The following is a 19,660-nucleotide window of genomic DNA, read 5'->3' on the forward strand; positions in this document are numbered from 1 at the left end:
GACACGCTCATTAGAACCCAGCCAACCTGCAGTGGAGGCCAGCAGCTGCAGCTCAGGTTCGGCCCCAAGCCCCAGAACCTCCCTGTGCTGTAGGTGTGGCCCTAAAGAGAAAAAAAAGAGAGAAAAGAAAAAAGAAGAAAAAAGATAAAAGAGAGGAAAAAAGGAAGAAAAAAAGGAAAAAAGAAAAGAAAAAAAGAACCTAGACATTGTTGCCACCCTGGGAAAGGGGCCACTGGACGACGTGTTTTTAGGCAAGGAACACAGCCACTGACCGAACTGGGACCCGTAGGGAGAGGGGAGCAAATATCCTGACATGTCTCCCCACTTCCTCTGCCCCCACATCCCTTTCTTTCTTGGACCTAATCACGTCAGAAGCCAAAGATCAAAGGTGACACAGACCTTGGGGGTCAGCCCCTGCCCCCCCACCTTGGAAGGTTCTCGGGTTCAGAGAAAGTCAGAGGGTGGATGGGGAGAGGAAACCCAGAGAGATGAACAAGCAGAGAGCAGCAGAAGGCTCCCCCTCCTCCCCGCCCCACCCCAGCAGCAATCTGACCAGGGAGGCCCCAGTTGGTGGGCGGACCGGCGCTGCCCCTCCAAGACTCACACCAACCCTCTCATTTTACAGTCTGGGTCCTGGCTTCCCAGAACTTTGGTGAGTTGATTCCCTCTGTCCCTCCCCATTTCCTCATTTCCTGCCCCTCCCAAGCCCACTGGAGGCCAAAGGGCAGGCAGGTCCAAGAGGTCTTCTTGGCATTAGGAGCTCGTGAACTCCCTGCTGAAAGAGGGAGGAGGGTGAGAGGCTTCGGTCCAAAAAGAAGGGGTGGGGGTGGGGGGGCAAATAGTTCTGAGCCTGATACTGTGCTTGATACAACACGGGTGCTTCCCTCCCCCACATGGTTCAAAACATTCCTGACCTTGGTATCAGGAGTTCCATTTTAAGGATAGGAAGGAGTTCCCACTGTGGCTCAGTGGATTAAGAACACCACATAGTGTCTGCGAGGACACAGGTTCGATCCCTGGCCTTTTTCAGTGGTTTGAAGATCCAGTGCTACTGCAAGCTGCAGCGTAGGTCACAGATGCAGCTCTGATCCCTCGTTGCTGTGGCTGTGGTGTAGGCCAGCAGCTACAGCTTAGATTTGACCCCTAGCCTGGGAACTTCCATATGCCACAGGTGTGACCCTAAAAAAAAAAAAAAAAAAAGATGGGAAGAGAGAGGCTCAGAGAAGTTAAGTGACTTCTCAGATACTGCACAGTGAGTGATAGAGTCAGGATATGGACTCACATCTGCCTGAATCCAGAGAAGAATAAATGAGGTGAAAGTTGGTCTGAAAAGATGTGAAAACGTTGGAAAGTGGGCAAAAGCTGAACAGGATCCCACCCCAAGGCCAGGTAGGGGGCAGGGGGCAGGGGGCTGGGTCAGTGACTAGAGGGGAGCCAGTCTGCACAACTTTGCTTTGACCTTTCTGGAGAAAGTGCTGCTGGGGGGGAGCATCGCTGGTGCCCCTCAAGAGCCATTTCCGCCTCTAGCTGGCCTTTCCTGCCTTCAGGCTGCAGGCTGCCATGGATCCTGCAGGGCCTGGGAGAGATATTTGTGATTGGAGTGGAGGTGGGTGCTGGGAAGCTTGGGCAAAGACCCTGGGGATGGGCTGAGAAGGCCTTGGGGGAGGGAGGGTGGCTGTCCCCTTGGCTCTGAGGGACAATTTTAACTGAGATGAGTTTCGCCCAGCAAAGGGTAAAGGAGAGATAAGGGAGCCCAGGCTGTGTATCGAGTGGAGAAGGGAGAAGGCGGGTCAGTGGGGGCAGAGGCCCAGGGACCAGCACTGTATGTATGTGGGGGTGGGGGTGTGGGGGGGATGGCTGGGGCTGCGAGGCTGGGGACCAGCTGTGTGGGTGGGTGGATCTGTGGGCTGGGAGGTCCTGCAGTGTGTGTGGTTTGGGGAGGGTGGAGGGTGACGGTCAGCAGGGCTGACTTCAGGGCAGTGCTCTCTGGGCCTGGAGCCCAGGGGTGGGGACCGGGTGAGGTAAGGGCCCCAGGGAACTGGGAATGAGGGAGTCTCAGCATAGCTGTTGCCCCGGACTGAGGCATCCTCCAGCTGCCACTGAGTCAAGTCCTTTTCTGGCTGGCCCCTAAAATGAATGGACATCCTTCCCCAACAGGCCATCAGCATTGGATGGGCTATGACAGAAGGGGCAGGAGCTGTGGGAACACTGTGTGTGTGTGTGTGTGTGTGTGTGTGTGTGTGTTGGAGAGAGAGACAGAGAAAGAAAGAGAGACAGAGACAGTCAGAGATGGAGACAGAATGAGAATGAGAAGAGAGATCCCTTGGATCCAAATTCTTTTTTTTTTTTTAATAATAATCCCCTTTATTTATTAAAAAAATTTTATTATAGTTGATTTCTGCTGTACAGCAACGTGACCCAGTCATACACCTGTACACATTTTCTTTCTCATATTATCTTTCAATCATGTTCCATCACAAGTGACTGGATGTAGTTCCCTGTGCTGTTCAGCAGGACCTCACTGTCTGTGGGATCCAAACTCTTATGGCAGCCCCTGGAGTTGACGGGTGGGGCCAGGAACTGCCCTCCCAGAAACATGGTCAATTAGAACAATCCAGACAAAATTTGAAGGAGTAGAAGTAGTAAGACTCAGACTTCCTGAAGCCAGCCTCTTTTACAGGTGAGGAAACTGAGGCACAGAAAGGCGAGTGGCTTGTCAAGATCATGCTGGGCTTAAGGGAAGAGTCTCCCTACCCCTAAGCCACGCCCTCATCCCTCATCATCTACCAGAGGACTGGCAGCTTCTGTCATTATCCCCCCCCCTCCCCCCCGCCAAGGGGACCAGTGTTTACCTTTGGTCTTAACATCCATAGAAAATCTCATTTCCCCCCTTTTAAAGCAGCATTAAAACAACAGCGCCTTTCTCTCAGAGTTGATGGGAGAGGTAAATGACCAAGCACAAGTCAAGAGCTTAGAACAGTGTCTGATGTGTAAATAATAATGATGAGGACAATGATGGTAATTAAAGATGCTACTGTTTTAGGAGTTCCTCTCATGGCTCAGTGGTTAACAAATCAGACTAGGAACCATGAGGTTGCAGGTTCGATCCCCAGACTTGCTCGGTGGGTTAAGGATCCGGCATTGCCATGAGCCGTGGTGTAGGTCGCAGACGCGGCTTGGATCTGGCATTGCTGTGGCTATGGTGTGTGGTGTGGTGAAGCCATAGAGCTGGGTGGCCCGCCCAGGATGGAAGGCAGAGGCAGTGGCTGGCGGGTGTGAGTGGTCGGCCTGTCCCTCCTTCGTGGTCCCCTGGCCCTGAGGTTGCACACTCAGCTCGCACCTCCTGATCTCTGCTAGGAGGTTCCCTGTGTGGGGTCCAGACGCCTCATGCTGGCCAGCAGCATCACGGCTCAGTCCTGCATCACCACTTGCTCAGCCCAGCCTGCCTGGCCAGGCCCCAGCTCGGAGAGGGGTCAGCAGAGGCGCTGCTGGCCACGTGGCTGCTGGCCTGCACAGCGCCGCCTCCCACCTTGGTCACCCGGCCTGCTGTGGACCGCCAGCAGCTGGCACGCACCCCATGCTTCCTCTGGGCTGACGCAGTCTTCTGGAACTTTGCAGTCACTCACTGAATCCCAGGAGATCACCTCTGCTCTTATCTCCATTTTGCAGAAGAGAAACCTGATGCAAAGAAACTTTTGAGTGATCTGCCCAGGATCAAAGAACGGGTGGGTGAGCCAGGCAGGCTGGCTCCAAACTCCGCAGGCTGAACAATCACGGTCTACTGGTCTGAGCGGCCCCTTTCCCTCCTCCAGGCCGTAGGGGCCAAGGTTGTGTGAGTGAACCAAGAATGTGGTTCCTCACCCGCACACTGCGGCCAGCTCCCTGGCATCCGCACTCACACTTCCCCTCCCTCTTGTCCGCGAGGGGAGGACCTCACTGCCCCATCTGCTCTACGATTCTGTCCCAAGGTTGGCTTTTTTCTGTTCTCCTGCCTTTCCCAGATCGAGACCTCTCAAGATGGTTCCCGACACAGCTCCTTAGCAGCCCTCGGGCTACTCTGCAATCCCTGACTCTTCAGCTGTGTTTCTGCCCCCCCTTACCCCTCCCCAGTTCCCGATTTGTGCTAAGTTCCAGTGACTCTTCTCATTGGCGGTGGAGCAGACATCTGTAAGGAACTGGCCAATCAGAAACCTCCTTCTGCCCCGACTCCGCCCCCCGACAGCACCACCGGCCAATAAGTTCCCAAAGGGCTGGCATTCTGAGCCACAGGGTGTGCACGGGTGAGGGGTTTGGTCCGGGAGAGAGGGTCTCTAGAGAGACAGGGCATGAGGAGAAAGGGGCTCAAGGCAAGACAGAGTTGGGCCCACAGAGGCCCTCTGGCCTTTCCCTCCCTCCCAGGTTTGAATTGCAAGGTCCTCCTGGATTCTGCTCAGTGTAAGGGATGACCCTCCCAGACCTCCAGCAATCTCTTCCTCACCTCCACTTCTGGTCTGGGGGCCTTAAGAAGTGGGCACGGGCCCTGCCGTTTTCTTGGTGGTCGTTGCTCCTGGGTCTGGCCTTGGTCCACTCAGCACCAGGCCAGATGGTGCAAGCTGGATGGTGTAACAGCCCTCCTTCTTCCTTGGCCAAGAGACTGCCCCTGATCCAGTTCCAGGAGATCCCTGAGGCTGAGAGGTTCATCTGTAGGGAGGGGCCGCATAGAATCCCCCAGGTCCCCTGCGATGCTACCTGGAGAATAGTGGAGGGGAGCGGAGTTGCAGGGCCCCCTGGGGCCAAGGATCCAGCTGCCCCAGGTGACCCACAGGTGCTGGCTGGTACCGGCAGGGGCTCCTGGCTGTGCTTGGGGACCTGGGTGTTGTGGGGACTGCATGGCTGTGTGCTGACTTGTAGCAACCTGAGTGAGAGACAGAAATGCTTAGGGTGAGATGCCCTGCAAGCAGAAGTGACCTCTGCAAACCCTACCTGGCTTTGCAAACTGTGGTTGAAGCCTTTGAAGGCAGTGGGGCAGGCTGAGGCCAGAGGAGCCCACTGGCCCGACTTGGGCTTTTCTGTGGTATAAGTGAGTGACAGCAAGACGATTTACCAGCCAAAGTGCCTGCGGGCTGTATCAGCCCCATGAGTTAGCAGATCTTCAGTGAGTTTATCTGGAAGATCTCTGGAGGTGTATCAGGCCTGCACTGCAGCCCTCGATCCATTCCCTCTACCAGTCCTGGGTGAACTTACCTCAGGAGGGACTGATTTCTTTCCCTGTGCGCTCCAGGCTCCGTTGCTGCCTTTGTCTCTGGGTGCGTGTATCACACAGAATTAGAATTAGATTAATTTAAAAATGACAAAAAAGCACAATTAATAGTGTTTTAAATAAGACTGATATTTATTTCTCTCTTATAAAAATGAAATTGGGTGATATTCAGTCCAAGTTTGTTATGGCGGCAAAACATCAGCAATCCAGACTTTCCATCTAATTGTGTCACCAGTTTCAAGCATGGTCTCTACCTCATGGTGCAGTATGGCTGCCAGAGCGCCAGCCACCAATCAGCATTGCAGCCAGCTGGAAGATGAAAGTGATAAAGAGGAGCTATCCTCACACATTGAAAGTCACACAGAATACTTCTCTGTGTATCCTGTTGGGTGAAATTTAAACATGTAGCTGCACCTAGCTTCAAGGGAAGACAGATGATGTAGACTTTAGTCTGGGTGGTCAAATGACAAACTTAAAATCAGGGATCTTATTGCTGGGGAAGAAGGTGGAACAAATACTGGAATATAACTAGCTCTCCTTTCCGCAGCCTGAGACCTGTGTAGAGGGTTCTGGATGCTGCATGATGATAGGCCCCTCTGGACAGCAGCCTGGCTGCGTGGAGTGGGGCTCTGTCTCCCCATCAGGGCTCTGCCTCCAGCTTTGGGCCTTGAAGTTCCCCTTGGAGCTGTGGCGGTAGCAGGAATACGATCCTCGTGGGGCCTCCAGCAGGGAGAGCATCAGTTTGATGATCAAGGCCAGCCACGCCATCCCAAAGAGGATCCACAGAGACACTGTGTTCTTGTACCACAGTGGGTAATTCCGTGAGGGGTCCATCCCTGGGGGAGAAGCAAGGTCAGAGGATAGAGAGCTGGGAAATAGGACCAAACCGAAACAGATGCACATGGCTTGATGTGTGTGAGCAGAATGTGGGAAGACCAAACTGGTCCAAGATTGCTGGTCTTGTCACCTCCCTAGGATTTTAGGAAGCCTTCCTGGATTGACTTCTAAGGTTTAGAAGTTGAGTTAAAATTAAAAAAAAAAAAAAAAAGAGTTCTTCCCATGGCACAGTGGGTTAAGAATCTGACTGCAGCAGATTGGGTCAGTTCAGTGCCTGGCTCAGTGCAGTGGGTTAAAAGATCTGGCATTGTCATAGCTCGGATTCAGTCCCTGGCCCAGAAACTTTCATATGCCTCGGGTGCAGCATTAAAAAAAAAAAAAAAAGTTAAAATTCCTCTTTGTCTTTCTGAGGGACTCTGTGCTCTATCTCAGTGGTTCTCAAAGTAGGTTCCCTGGACCAGCAGCATCAGCATCACCTGAGAATTTGTGAGAAATTGGTTTGGGTTCCACTCCACACTGTATCAGAAACTCTGGAGGTGGCCCCAGCAATATGTGTTTTAACAAGCCCTCCAAGAGATTCTAATGCCTGCTCTGTGGCTTGCCGATTTCTGTGTTTTGTTTTCTCATGTCTGATGGAAAGTCAGGAACTTTAGGGAGAACAAGTGGAACTGGTGGAGTCTGTATCCTGCCTCAGTTACGTGACCTTCATCTGCGTGAACATCCTTCACTTGTGAAATGGGGATAGGAATATCTCCCCTTGGCTTTTAGGAAGAAATCCTACATTCTCATCCCATTGCCCTCCATCTAGGTCTGCAGCCTTGATGTGCACACTTCTTCCCCTGGAGGGCTGTGCTTTAGACACTCTGACCTTTTCCCCATTTCTTCCTTTATCAGCCTTCCTGCCCCAGGGCCTTTGCACTCGCTGTCCTCTCAGCTCCGAATGCTCATTTCCTCACCTTTCGGATCTCGGCTCAGATTTCATCCCCCAGAGACTAGACTGGGCCCCTGTGTTACACTCCCTCACAGCCCATGTGCTTTTGCAGGGTTAAGTCCCTTCCTCTCTTTGGGCCTCAGCTTCCTCATCTGTCAAATGGAGACAAGAACGTCCACCTTCCAGGACTGTTGTGACGATCACATGGGTTCATGCCTCTCAAGTGCTCCGAATGGACTGGCATGTGAGACCTGTTGTCAGGGGGTTGTTGTCTCCACCACTGGGTCCCCACACTGTGCCCCAACTCAGGACTGGATAGGTCATGACCAAGGGAGGGGACAGATGGAGGTCGCTGGAGGCTTAGATGAGTTATGTCAAGAACCTGCTCCATAATTTGGTTCTTCCCTCGGTTCTGCGGTCTATCTTCCTCATTGAATCAGAATTATTCAAAGGGCAGAGATCTGGCCTCTTGTTTCCTTGACAATTTCTTCCATCTTAGTTCCCACCCCGCTGTGCCCCCTCTATCCTGATCTGCTGTCCCCAAGGCCACTTCTCTTCCCTGGGCCCCGGCTTGGGGATGAGCCTACAGCCCTGGACCCGACATCACCACCTGGCAGGAGCCAGGATTGGATTAGGCTGATTGGGTTACGGGCCACCATTCCGCTGGCGGTCCCAAATGAGATCAGCCGTGAGCCACTCTCTGCCCCAGCCATCCGTCAGCTCGGCTCACTCCTGGCAATGGAGGGGAGGAGGCATTCTTTTCCCCTCTTATTTCATTTTTTTTTTAAGCCAAAATCATAAGCGACAGGAGACCTGGCAGCTGGCAAGGCGCACAACTAAGCTGCAAATGCAATTCAGGGAAGCAGAGGCTGTGAGATCCACTGTGGGAGGAGCCTGCACCTGGGACCTGGGGGTGGCTTTGGCCTTGGCGTTTGGACCAAGAGGAGCAGCTATGAAGACAACAGCTCTTGTGGCTGCTGACATGGGACAGTGGATGGCCAGAGTCTGGGGGTGGACCTCAGCCTTCCCATCCAAGAAAGAGATCAAAGAAGGCTGAGAGACATGGGGAAGAAGTGAGGGTGGGTTGTCTCCTCTTAGCTGTGGAAGATTCTAGAACATATATGTAGGAGGATCCCTGGTTTGGGAGTCTCTCCTAGATCTGTCCTTGGCTTGCCTGCTCTATGACCTTAATCAACTGCTTTCCCTCCCTGGGTCTGTGGATGAGGCAGTGGAGGGCTGGTTGTGCAGGCTGGGCACTGCACAACCCTGAGGCGTTGTTATTCACATAAGCAAATGAATACGGCACCCATGGATTGGTACAGCTGCAGTCCTTATCTCCCCTTGCATTACATGTGCTATCATGTCACCTGCCAGCTCCTCTGAAAACCTTCAGTGTTTTCCTCCTGTCTTAGGACAGAGTCCAAAAATCCATGACTCAGTCTGCGAGGGCCCTCTCTGTGACCGGCCCTGCCTCCCTCCCCACTCTGAGCTCCCCACTTGCACACTGGACACGGGCTGCCGTGAAACACTCTTCCAACCAGCCCAGCCGTAGCAGCCCCAACCCAGGGCTGTGTGATCTGACAGGTCCTGCAGCAGCTGTCCCTGCCACAAAGCACTGTTCTCTGTGCCCGGTGCAAGGAGAGGGGAGAAGAAGTGGGAACGGGACCCCCAACTATAGCCTCTCAGTGTCCACTGAGCACGAGGGCTCCCAGTTTGGTCCTGGATGGGAAGAGCTGAGAGCAGGGTTCCCTAGAAGCTGCCTGGAGAAGACTCTACAGGGTCACAGGACACTCTGGGAGGATGTCCTGAGGCTCCCAAGCAGGGCAGGGGGTTGGAGGGGCAGCCCTCTCTAGACACAGGCACCCTGGAAGTGGGAGGCCAGGCCTCTGCCACCATCAAGGGCAGGGCAGTGACATCCAGCCAGTCATCTCTGCAGAAGTGAGGAAGGCTGATCAGGATCCCTGCTACCCTGTGAGCCACTCTGTGGCTGGGCCATGGGGGCACGGGCCTCCCAGAGCCCTTTCCACCAGACACTGACTCAGACCCACGAGAACCCGCTAAGTCCAGAGGGACTGGCAGGCAGAACACTCCCACCGAGCGGCCTCAGTGCCTCGTGGCAAGTGACCACATGTGCCCTCACTTGCCTGCATCAGATCACACAACCCTGGGGTGGGGCTGCTACAGCTGCGCTTGTCGGAAGAGTATTCAGGGCAGCCTGTGTCCAGTGTGCAGGTGGGGAGGGAGGCAGGGCTGGTCACAGAGAGGGCCCTCTCAGACTTAGTCATGGGCTTTTAGACTCTGTCCTAAGACAGGAGGAAAACACTGAAGGTTTTCAGAGGAGCTGGCAGGTGACATGATAGCACTTGTAGATTTTTTTTTTTTTTTTTTTTTGTGGCCATGGCATGCAGTGCCTGATGTGGGATCTCAGTTCCCAGGTCAGGGCTTGAACCTGGGCTGCAGCACTGAAAGCACCAAATCCTAACCACTAGACCACCGGGGAACCCCCACCCCTCCCTTTAGCATTTTAATTTTCACAAGTCATAAGAAACAAGGGGGACAAGGACAGAGGCTGTACAAACCCAAGGGTGCCATCCTCACTGTGCTCAGGGGGAATGGCAACCCCTTAGATTTGTGCAGTGCCCATCCTGCACATCCAGCCTTACCCAACAGCCTTGACTGGATTAGGGAAGTGGCAGTGGGAACAGAGAGGACAGATCCCAAACACATTCTCTGAGCTGTGAGGGGGGCAGCTGTGGTCCCTGGGGATGCTGGGTTCAGCTGTCCTCAGACACACCATTCATCTCCAAGGGCAGGAGTGGAAGCATGGCCCACGGGGAGGAAACTGCCCCAAAGATTTCCTTCCGGAGCAACAGCCTCCCTTCCAGGATGGAGGATATCAGGAAGGAGCCCTTGACACTAGAGCCTTGTTCCTGGGCAAGAACACAGGCCAGGAGCACTGAGGGGGTCTCAGCCATCACCCAGGCCAACCCCTCATTTTACAGACAGGAACACTGAGGCCCAGAGAGGGGATATGTGAGGTGGTCTGGAAAGGGTAAGAGTTTGGGGGTCAAACAGATCAGAATCCTACTAGCTGTGCAATTGCAGGCAAGTGGCTTGGCCTCTCTGAGCTTCATCTGTCTGCTCAGTTAAAATGTGGTGGCAGTCATCACACTTGATTGCTTAATGCGCTAGCTGTTGGTTACTTTGGACCTCACTTCAATATTCCAGGCTGGGTTCTGCCCCTGATGGAGAGAAGGGCAGGGCTTCCTCCCAGATTTAGGGCCAGGGATCCGAGGGAGGGCACAGAACCCCTTGAGGCCAGCATGTGGCAGTGCCAGTGGTCACTAATCATTGGGTGACCCTTTGGGGCCCGATGGGAGCGGTTGGGATGAAGCTGAGCTGAGGAGCAGCCACAGAATGTCCCTCTGCTGCCACCTGCTGGGCATCAGCCTCAGCTTTATTTTGCAAGGACAAACGTTTCTGGGGCCCTTGTCTTGCCTGCGTTAGGTGGTGACCACAGATTAAACCTCACCCTGGACCCTCTGGACCACGCAGCCCTTTCTTACTGACAGAGTTTGGGGGCCAACTTTTCCAATGGGGGTTGCGGGGGGGGCTGGGATTTTCTGATTCTCCCAGACTCTTCTGCCTGACTTCCTGGGTGGTGATGTGGGCTATGTGGCCCTCAGCCCAGGGACAGTAAGAATTTGGCATTTTGTGAGGGTGGGGTGAAGTGGGGAGGGGACATCCTCGGGAAAAGAATGGATGGGGGGACAGGGCGCCCTTTTATCTGGTGAGCTCTAAGAACAATAGGTGCCTGTGGAATTCTCGGGTTTGGCAGAATGACCAGAAGTGTGGCTTACAGTCTGAAACGCTGGGTTCAAACTCCAGTTGTCATTTTGCAGCTGGGTGGCCTTAGCCCTATCACACCACAAAGACAGGCTGAATCTGCTGAAGCCCGTGTCCTCTGGACTTTGGGCCCTGGGGGCCCCCCAAGGAAGCTGGCACACAGTAGGTGCCAAGGGGACACAGGCCAGGAGCAGATGAGTGGGGGGTCTCCTGCCGGGGGGCGGGGGGGGGGTTGTTTTTCTCACCAATCACGTAGTCGCCGAAGCCCACGGTGCTGAGGGTGATAAAGGCGAAGTAGAAGCCTTCCAGGTAGCTCCAGCCCTCCACGTGGGCGAAGAGCAGCGGGGGCAGCAGCAGGAAGAGCAGGAGGCCAGACAGGAGGGTGATGGAGCCTGCCAGCCATCGGGCCTTGGCTGGGTCCTATGGGTGCACGTGGGGCCTCTACTCAGGGCTGGGGGTGGGGTGGGGTGGGGTGGGGCCTGGGGAGTAGAGGGCCTGGGGGATGCCCAGCCGGAGGCGGGGTGAGCACTCCCCCCAGTAGGAAGGGGGTGCCCTGGGGCCTCTCCACCTGGCACCTGTGCTCCAGGCTCCGGGCCCAGTCCTTGGCTGCCTTGTGCCTTTCCTACCCATCAGGTCCCACTGTGTCTCCCCCACTGATGCTCCTTTATTACGAAGACCCCCACTCGGGGCAGATCCCAATGCCTCCACACTCCCGCCAATAGCCCCAGTGCCCAGAAGTACTCCCTGCTCCCACTAGTGACCCCTCCCCGGCCCCTTTATCCCACCCCATCCATCCTTTTCTACCAGAGACCCCCTTCTCCCCCCTGCCCCCCATCCAGGCAATGACTGCCTGACCACCATCAGACCACCGCCTCATTCTAGAAGGGACTCATCCTTCGCCCCTGCTCCCCTGGGCCCCCTCACCTTCCAGACGCCCCCCAGCCTGCGGGCACAGCGGTGCACCCCCTGCTGCATGAGATGCCCCAGTCGGTTGAGCACCACGAGGTTGAGCGGGATCCCCACCAGTGCAAAGCTGATGCAGAAGAGGCGGGCGGCCATCGTGCGGGGGCTCAGGTTGCCGTAGCCTGAGGCGAGATGGGGACGATTCAGGAGGTCTTTCCATCTTCAGGGGTCCCGGTTCCCAAGCTGCGCCAGACCAGGCCGCGGGGCTGCATCACCGTCTTCCTTTGGGGGGGGGGGCGGGGCCCTACACGTGCATCCCTCGGTTTCACCTCAGCCACCCCTCGGAAGGGAGAGGAGGCCCTGCACTTCAGACCGGAAGCCCGAAGCTCTAGGAGGCAGCGTGCATGAGCTCACACCCTAAAGTGAGAGAAGCCCGTCTGTCTGTTCCGGCTTCACTCGCTCCCTCCCTGGGTGCTGGGTGCGCGCACAGGGGGGTGGGGGCGGGGCACGCGAGGGCGCGGAGCCTCCAGTGCCACTGCGCCCCTGGGATCCACTGCACCATTTAAGCCCAGGGCCTGCCGTCTCCAGTCACGTGGCTCTGGTGTGGCGGGGGCACCCAAGCGGGGCCATCCCCGCCAGACGCAGGACCCCTCTAACAGGACATGCTGCTCGGGGGCTCCCATTGCCTGGCCCAGCCTTTACAGGAGCCGCGCAGCAGCCTGGGCTCTTCCCGTTCAAGGCCTTTCTTCTCTCCTGTTAAAGGTGCCAGACCTGCCTCGCCGCCTGAGGCTCCCGCCCTCTCTCCGCTCCCTCTTTATCCGTCAAAGGCTTCTCCCAGGCCTCCCCAATACAACTCTTCCACATCTGATTTCTCGAAGGCCGCAGCTGACACACCTGGGCTTCCTCCCAAACCCTTGGGGGGGAGGGGCAGGTGATGGACTCTCAGGTGACCCAGGACCATCAGGTGACCCCGGGGAGGTGGAGGCGGGGGCCTCTGTCATGAAGGTGAGGAAGGGAGAGGCTAGGGGAGAGCGAGGTGTTGCTAAGAGGCTTCGATCAGCCTGGACGGTCCTTCTTCCTTCACTCCACCTCCCCCGCCCTGGTGGTGGTGGTGGTTATGATGTGGGATGATGACACCTACCTCGCAGAGTCTCGAGGGGATGAAAGGAGGCAAGAGAGGTGTGCTGTAGAACTTGCAAGCGTCTAGTATACAGAAGGTACTGAAAAAGTGTTTGTTGAATGAATGAAAGATCAAGCCCCACGGAACCAGCTTTTGGTGCGAGGCCATCAGAGGCCTCTTCTAGAGCCCATCCACCTTCTCCCTTCTGTTGGCATCCAGGAAAGGGCAACTCTCTTGGTAAATCTCCTCACCCCCCCCCCCCCCCCCCCCCCCGCCCCAGCCGTGGCTCCCACATCTCATCGTCTGTCCAGGGCATCTTTTCAGTCAGTTCTAGCCCAGAAGATGGTGGCAGTTAGAGTCAAGGTCTGAAAGGACCCCGTGGAGGCCGTGCCTTTCAAAGGCTGACATGAAATGGGCTTTTCTCCTCAGCCAGCCCTCGGTCAGCAGAATCAGGAGACGTCAGCGAAACCCCTCGCCTGCCGGTTGTATGCTTGGGGCCTCGGCTACTTCTCACTTGTCAACTCTCACGTTCCCAGCCCAGACTTAGGACACACAGAGCGCCTTAGAAGGTCCTCTGGGCCTGGCTCCCCTGCACCTTCTCTGGAGTCAGCCCTCATTTCCAACTTCTAGCCACTCCGTCCCCCTTTTCGCTCTGCAAGCATACCAGTCACGCTCCTACCTCGGGACCTTTGCACTTGCTGTGGAAGGTTCTTTCCTCACTTGACTTATGACTAATGACTCACTTCCTTATTTTGTTTATGTCTGCTTCAATGTTACAGTTAGAGCGACACCTTCAATGGCCACCCCATCAATAACAGCACTCCCCACCACTATTAGACCTCTTACCCAGCTTTATTTTGCTCTAAACACCTCCCACAGCTGAGTATTGTCTACGGATGTGTCAGCCCATCATGAGTTCCCTCACAGTAGGAAGTTAACCCCCCCCCCATGGGCATAGACTTGCCAGCTTTGCCCACTACTACTGCATTTCCAGCATCTGAAATTATCTGGCCCCCACTAGGTCCTTGGTCTTTTCATCAGTCCAGTGGATAGATGGATAGCTGAGTGAATAAACACACAAGTCATGGATGGAGTTCACAGATGATGAATGACTTCCAGGCTCTGGCCTGTCCACCTGCCTGTCAGACCCAGTTTTACTCTAGTGCTTGGAAAGTACCACCCTTCCTGGGCGCTGGTCCCAGGGTAACAGGGGTGCAAGGAGGCCGCCTCTGCAATGTGTGCCTCTCGGAACCCCTTTCCTTCCCTTGTGGAGTTTCCCACATGGACCATTTCCCCTCTCCCTTCCTCTCTCTGCATGTCCTCTGTGTGTGTGTGGCCAGAATCGCAGAGTCCTAAGTTTCCCTCTTGTCCACCCTGGAATGGCCATCTCTTTCCTCCTGTTGTTTAGAATTCCCGCCCGGCCTTGGAGACCTCTGAGGGCAGGTGCTGCTGGAAAAGGCAAGGCTGGCCCCTGGCTGAGTTTCAAATTCCGACCCTACCGCCTACTCGTTATGTGATCCTGGAGACATTGTTCACCGTCTCTGCCTCAGTTTCCCCATCTGTGCCATGAAAAGAAGAAGCCTTATTCTTGGAGATTGGACCATATGGACAGGATGGGCTCTCAAGTGTGAAAGTACTCCTGACTGTGCCTGGTGCAGGAGACCGGGCATGTGGGGGAAGGTGGGGACCCCTTCCTGGGCCCTCCTCACCCTCTGAGCTGGCCCAGACTGAGTGAAGAGAGGGACAGGGACAAAGTCCACGCTAGGAATGGTAGAGCTGAGAAGAGAGAGGCTGCAAAACTCCGAATTTAATGGGCCGAAGTCACGACCCTGGGGTGGAATGTGTTGGAGTTGTGGGGTTCAGAGACAAAAGACCCCCACATATCTGGGAGGCGTGGTCCACAGCCATCAGGTATTAGTGTCTGCTGCTGCCTTGGAGCTCGATAAATGCTGATGGACTGGGTATTTGGGAATTCATTGATGTGCCAGCATTTGTTGAGCATCCACTGTATGCTAGGCTTAGTACTAGGCCCCCGGGGGTGTACAGATAAATAAACACCTCCCGCCCTATCCTTCTGGGGCACAGGGTCAGTGGAGTTGTGGGACGTCCCAAGCATGCTTGCCTCAAGGTGGAGTTCTGCCCAAGACCCCAGGAAGCCTGAGACTTTCCAAAAAGTATCGTCAGATTTAAAGCCAGATGGAGAGTCCTCTGGGTGCCTCTGCCTGGCTCCACTCTGGGGAGGACAGCGGCTGGGGCACTGCTTTCCTGGGGAGAGCATCCTGGCTCCTGCAGGGAGCGGTGGCCACTGGTGGTGTCGGCCTGCCACCTGGTGGTGAATAGCGTGAAATGCAGGCTCTGAGGCCAGGCGCCGGGCAGGGGGATGGGGCCGCGCCACTAGAGTTGCTTCCTGGGTTTCAGAGCTGGAAGGATCTGGGCCACTCTTCCTCCTCTCACAACAGCCCCCAGGCAGCCTCCCAGGGCAAGTTCCACCTCTGTTCTCCTGAGCACGGGGCTAGAGAAACTGGAGGGAGAACTGGCCCAGATATCCCTGTGTGTGAGGGAGGAAGGAGGCAGGGGGAGGATGGTGGTGGGGGCCCCTGAGGGGGGCCTTAGAGAGCTGAGGAGAAGCCTCTGGAGATGGCCTCTACCCAAGGCTGATTTTAAGGGTTGTACCTGTGGCACATGGAAGTTCCCCAGCTAGGGTTCAAATCAGAGCTGCACCTGCTGGCCTGCACCACAGCCACAGTAACATCGGATCCTTAACCCACTGAGCGAGACCAGGGATCGAACCCAAATCCTCATGGACACTAATCTGGTTTGTAACCCGCTGAGCCACAAGGAGAACTCCCAAAGGCTTTTTTTGAACTTCTGCCCTACCTTCCTTCCCAACTTCCCTTACTCCCTCCCCCACCCCCGGCCCCCATCCCAGGCTCCGGACTGAGTGGGCTTGGCTTCGGAGAGCAGGCCACATATAGTGTCCAGAAGTGTCTCTACTACTGCATGAGGACCCTCTGCTTCCTGAAAGGCTGTGTGAGGCAGCCCCACACACACCAGAGCAGCCCCACAAACCTCCTGCAGCCCTGAAGGAATGCAGATCCAGCACATCTGTGGGGAGCCCGAGGTTCGGCTCCCGGGTGGTGCCCATGTTGCCAGGCCTGACCACACTCCCAATAACCCCTCCGAAAGCAGCAGGTCTCCTGTCCCTCAGGGGAGGCCACCCTTCCCAGCCTACCCTCCCCAGCCCCACCCCGCTCTTACCAATGGTGGTGATGGTGGACACGGAGAAGAAGAAGGAACCCACAATCTCCCAGCGCCCCATGCTGGTGGTGTTGCCAAGGACGATGTCCCCATTTTGGTAGGCTTCGACAATGCCCTGGGGGAGAGGCTATGGTGATCACCAGGCTCTGTGGGGCAATGGGGCACCCAAACACATACACCTGCCCTCATGCGCACACACACTCGTAACCACGCTGATCCCAGCCTGTGCGGGACAAGGAAGCTCTTCCCCTCTGACCAAGGACTCCCCAGGGTCAGCGTCTAGTGGGACAGCTCCTTCCCCTGTCTTTACCCTGGAGTCCAGGCCTGCCCAGGATGTCTCACTGGCTGGAAAAACCAGGATGCTTACAGTGTCCAGAAGTGTGTTTACTGCTACAAGTAAAGTGCTTCCCCTGCTCACTCCTATTTTTGCAACAAGGTGCCGGTCAGGCTCTGCACATGGGGTATTAGGGGACCTGAAGATATTCCCAGTGGGACAGTGACACTTAATTGACTCCGATCCAGTGCAACTTTAGGCATGAAGGCAGTGCAGCTGCAGGGTCATGGGCAAGATACCCAACTTCTCTGTGCCTCTGTCTCCTTCTCTGTAAAATGGAAATACTAAGGGCACCCACTTCTTAGGTTATTGAGGGTTTAACGACGTGTGAGGTGTGAAGACTTAGAATAGTACCTGGAACATGGGAAGGGTTAGCAGTTGCCATCAGCATCATGATTACGACTATAATGCTGTAGGAATGGAGAGAAGTACTCGCTCTGACGGGGGTAGGGGCAGAAGGCTTCATGGAGGGGGTGATGTTTTAGTGGTACTTCCAGGAAGTGCAGAGAGGACCATTCCTGGTGGAGGACATTTAGGTAAGTGCGGCCTGAGGAGCAAAAGCTGGGAGGAAGGACTGTGCCTGGGAGGTAGAATAAGGGCGTCTGAAAGGTAGCCATGCTTGGCTCTGCCATGCCAGGGATGGAGGGGCAGGCCTCGCCCAAGGTCTCTGAGAAAAGGGAAGGCAAGCTCAGGTTGGTGGGCTCTGGGGCAGCTGGCAGCATAGAAGATGTTGGCAGACCACACAGGGAGAGAGTCCTGCAGGGATGAGTGATGGAGAGGGCCTGGCCTGCATCCTGGCACAGCATGGTCCTGTAGGCACAGAGAGGAGATATTGAGAACCCAGGCCTCTGGCCCTATTTGGTGTGGGTAGTGAGGGAAGCAGCGAAGCTCACCATAAAGCTGTGTGGACGTGAGGCCAATGACAGAGACTGAGAACAGGTGAACGAGCAGGGCTGGGTGGAGGAGGCTGCATGCTCTAGACCCTGGCAGAATTTGAGGGCTGCCTTGTGAGGGGAGATCTGGGTTGGAGACCTCACATCCTTATTCCTGGGGATGGTTGAAGCCCCAGGGGGTTGAGGAAGGAGGTGAGGTGGAGGCAGAGCAGGAGGGGGTGGAGGGGATGTGTGCAGAGATGAGGGCCCTGTGGGGAACCTTGGGAAACATCCACATACGCAGATCTGCACTGAGACAGCGCTAGTGGTGGTTGACAGTCTCAGCGCCCTGGCCTTGCATTTGTATTGAACCTCTGAGCCTCCATTTTCCCAGCTCTAAAATGGGGGTGATAATAATGGCACCCACCTGTGAGGTAGGTCGCGATGAAATGAGTGAATGCGCTAGGAACAGTGCCTGACACAGTGCTGCACGGAAGCATTTGCCATTATTCCCATTCCCATTGCCATTGCCATGTTCCTGGGGCCCAGGGACTGGTCACTGAAGTTCACCACCTTTTTCAGGGGAGTGTGACACAGCCCTCAGGGCTAGGCGGTCGGGCTGTACTTGCAGAAGTTTAGAGGCGGGGGTGGAGGTATCACTTTCGGTTCTTAGCTGAGACTGTCCTAACCACAGGGCCCGGTTCCAGGGGTTCAATGCTCCACCTCGGCTCCAGTGTCCCATCTCTTCCCACCCAACATTCTGTGCCACCTTCTGGGGACTGGCTTTGGGCTGGTGATTCTGGGACATAGGCCTGGCCCTTGCCAGAGGAGGCATGGGGACTGCAGAACAGGGACGTTGGGCTGGGGCACAGCTGTCTGCGCCCGTGGGCCACATGAGGGCCCTGGAAGCTGATGCTTCTGTCACATCTCCCAGTCTGGTGTCGCCTGCCCAGAGGTGAAGGAGACCTCCATCCCTTGTGAGAACCAGCTGGAAAGAACCCCCCAGCCTGCCCTCCTTCCCATTCCTTCCCCTGGTCCACCCTCCAGCACCAGCAGCCTCCGTCCTCTTGGCCTCTGCATTCTCCCACCAGCTGCCCCCTTCAGCTCTTCCAGGTCAGCTGGGGCAGTGCGTCCAGCCTCCATGCCCTAAGACTCGGAGAAAACCGGGTTCAGCCACAAACGTCCCTGTGTCCGCTGCCCTCTTTCTCTCAGACCTGGGTCTGCGTGCTTCGAGGCCCCAGACCCTGGCACATGCACCTCTGTCCCATTCCACTCAGCCGGTGGGGGATGAGGGGCCCACCGCCTTGCTCATCCTCAGACAACGCCCAGCGCCCTCTGCTGTCCTCGCCCCCAATTCGCAAACTTGCACCTGCGTCTCGTGTGGAAGGGACCAGGGCTGCCCTTTCGCCCTTCGTCCGCGGTCCGACCCCAACGCTGTGCCGTGCGGTTCCAGGTCGACCCCCTCTCGCCACCCACCTCCCAAGCCGGCCAGCGCCCGCTGCCCCTACGCTGCCCGGACCGCGTCGGCCCTGCCAGCTCTGGACCAGGTTAGCGCGCCCTCTGTCGTCCTCATCCCACATTCGGATGCGGTAGCCACGCAACTCTCTGGCCGGGTCATGCCCTTTCGTCCCCTAACCCTTGACTCCCCCGGCCGGCCGTGCTGCGCATTCCGCTCGAGGGAGCCGGGCTCTTTCCTTCGCGGTCCGTCCCAATTCTTTGGTCCCCACATGGCAACGCGCGCCCCCGCTCGTCCCCGTGTCTATCCCCTCCACTTTCTGTTGGAGAACTGCTCCCGGTGTTGCCCTGACCGGAGCCACGCGTGCCCTCTCGCCCCCTGCCCGGGCGTCCTGTGCTCCCCTGCGCCAGCCCCTTCCCCCCGCCCCCCGCGCGCCCAGGCCGCCCCTGACCCGGATCAGCGAGTCCAGCGCCGGGCCATCCAGACACGTGAAGTTCTGCAGCAGTGCCCACTTGTCGCGCCAGAATCTCCTGCTGGAGTCATGGGCCACGGGGCTCTCCAGAAGCCAGAACACGACGGTGCCCAGGGCCAGGTAAGTCAGGTAGGCGAGCAGCAGGAGCAATGTGCCAGGCACTGCACACCCCTGGCCCCTGCCCTCAGGCGCCTCGCGGGCTCTCTGTCTGCACACAGCGGGAGAGGCGGGGAGGCTGGAGCCCAGAGCCATGGACCAGACCTGCGGTGGACAGGAAGGGCTAGGAAGGAGCTCGGCTGGTCCCTTCTCTAGACAATGCCTGTCGGTGCCCAGTTTTCTCAGTAGGGCAGGCAGTGCCAGGGAATGTGACAGCCGTTCCAATCCCAGGGACA

At 56.4% G+C, this 19,660-nt stretch overlaps 1 protein-coding gene across 1 annotated transcript; it reads right to left on the bottom strand.

The window, feature by feature from the left end:
• Nucleotides 1-5,347: 5,347 nt before the first annotated feature.
• KCNK17 (potassium two pore domain channel subfamily K member 17) lies at nucleotides 5,348-19,660 on the bottom strand. The gene is made up of 5 exons (XM_047797152.1): nucleotides 19,248-19,660; nucleotides 16,135-16,249; nucleotides 11,778-11,938; nucleotides 11,099-11,273; nucleotides 5,348-6,075 (listed from the first exon to the last, which is right to left on the bottom strand). The coding sequence occupies exons 1-5, from the start codon at nucleotides 19,518-19,520 to the stop codon at nucleotides 5,768-5,770; spliced, it is 1,032 nt and encodes a 343-aa protein (XP_047653108.1). The 5' UTR covers nucleotides 19,521-19,660; the 3' UTR covers nucleotides 5,348-5,767.

Source organism: Phacochoerus africanus, chromosome 9 (genome assembly GCF_016906955.1).
Source record: "Phacochoerus africanus isolate WHEZ1 chromosome 9, ROS_Pafr_v1, whole genome shotgun sequence".
Classification (NCBI taxonomy): domain Eukaryota; kingdom Metazoa; phylum Chordata; class Mammalia; order Artiodactyla; family Suidae; genus Phacochoerus; species Phacochoerus africanus.

Coding starts and splice junctions, on each gene's coding strand:
- KCNK17 (XM_047797152.1), bottom strand. CDS start 19,520: ATGGCTCTGGGCTCCAGCCTCCCCGCCTCTCCCGCTGTGTGCAGACAG. Junction 11,274..11,777: donor GGCTGGGGGGCGTCTGGAAG/GTGAGGGGGCCC, acceptor GTGCACCCATAG/GACCCAGCCAAGGCCCGATG. Junction 6,076..11,098: donor CTTCGGCGACTACGTGATTG/GTGAGAAAAACA, acceptor CTTCTCCCCCAG/GGATGGACCCCTCACGGAAT.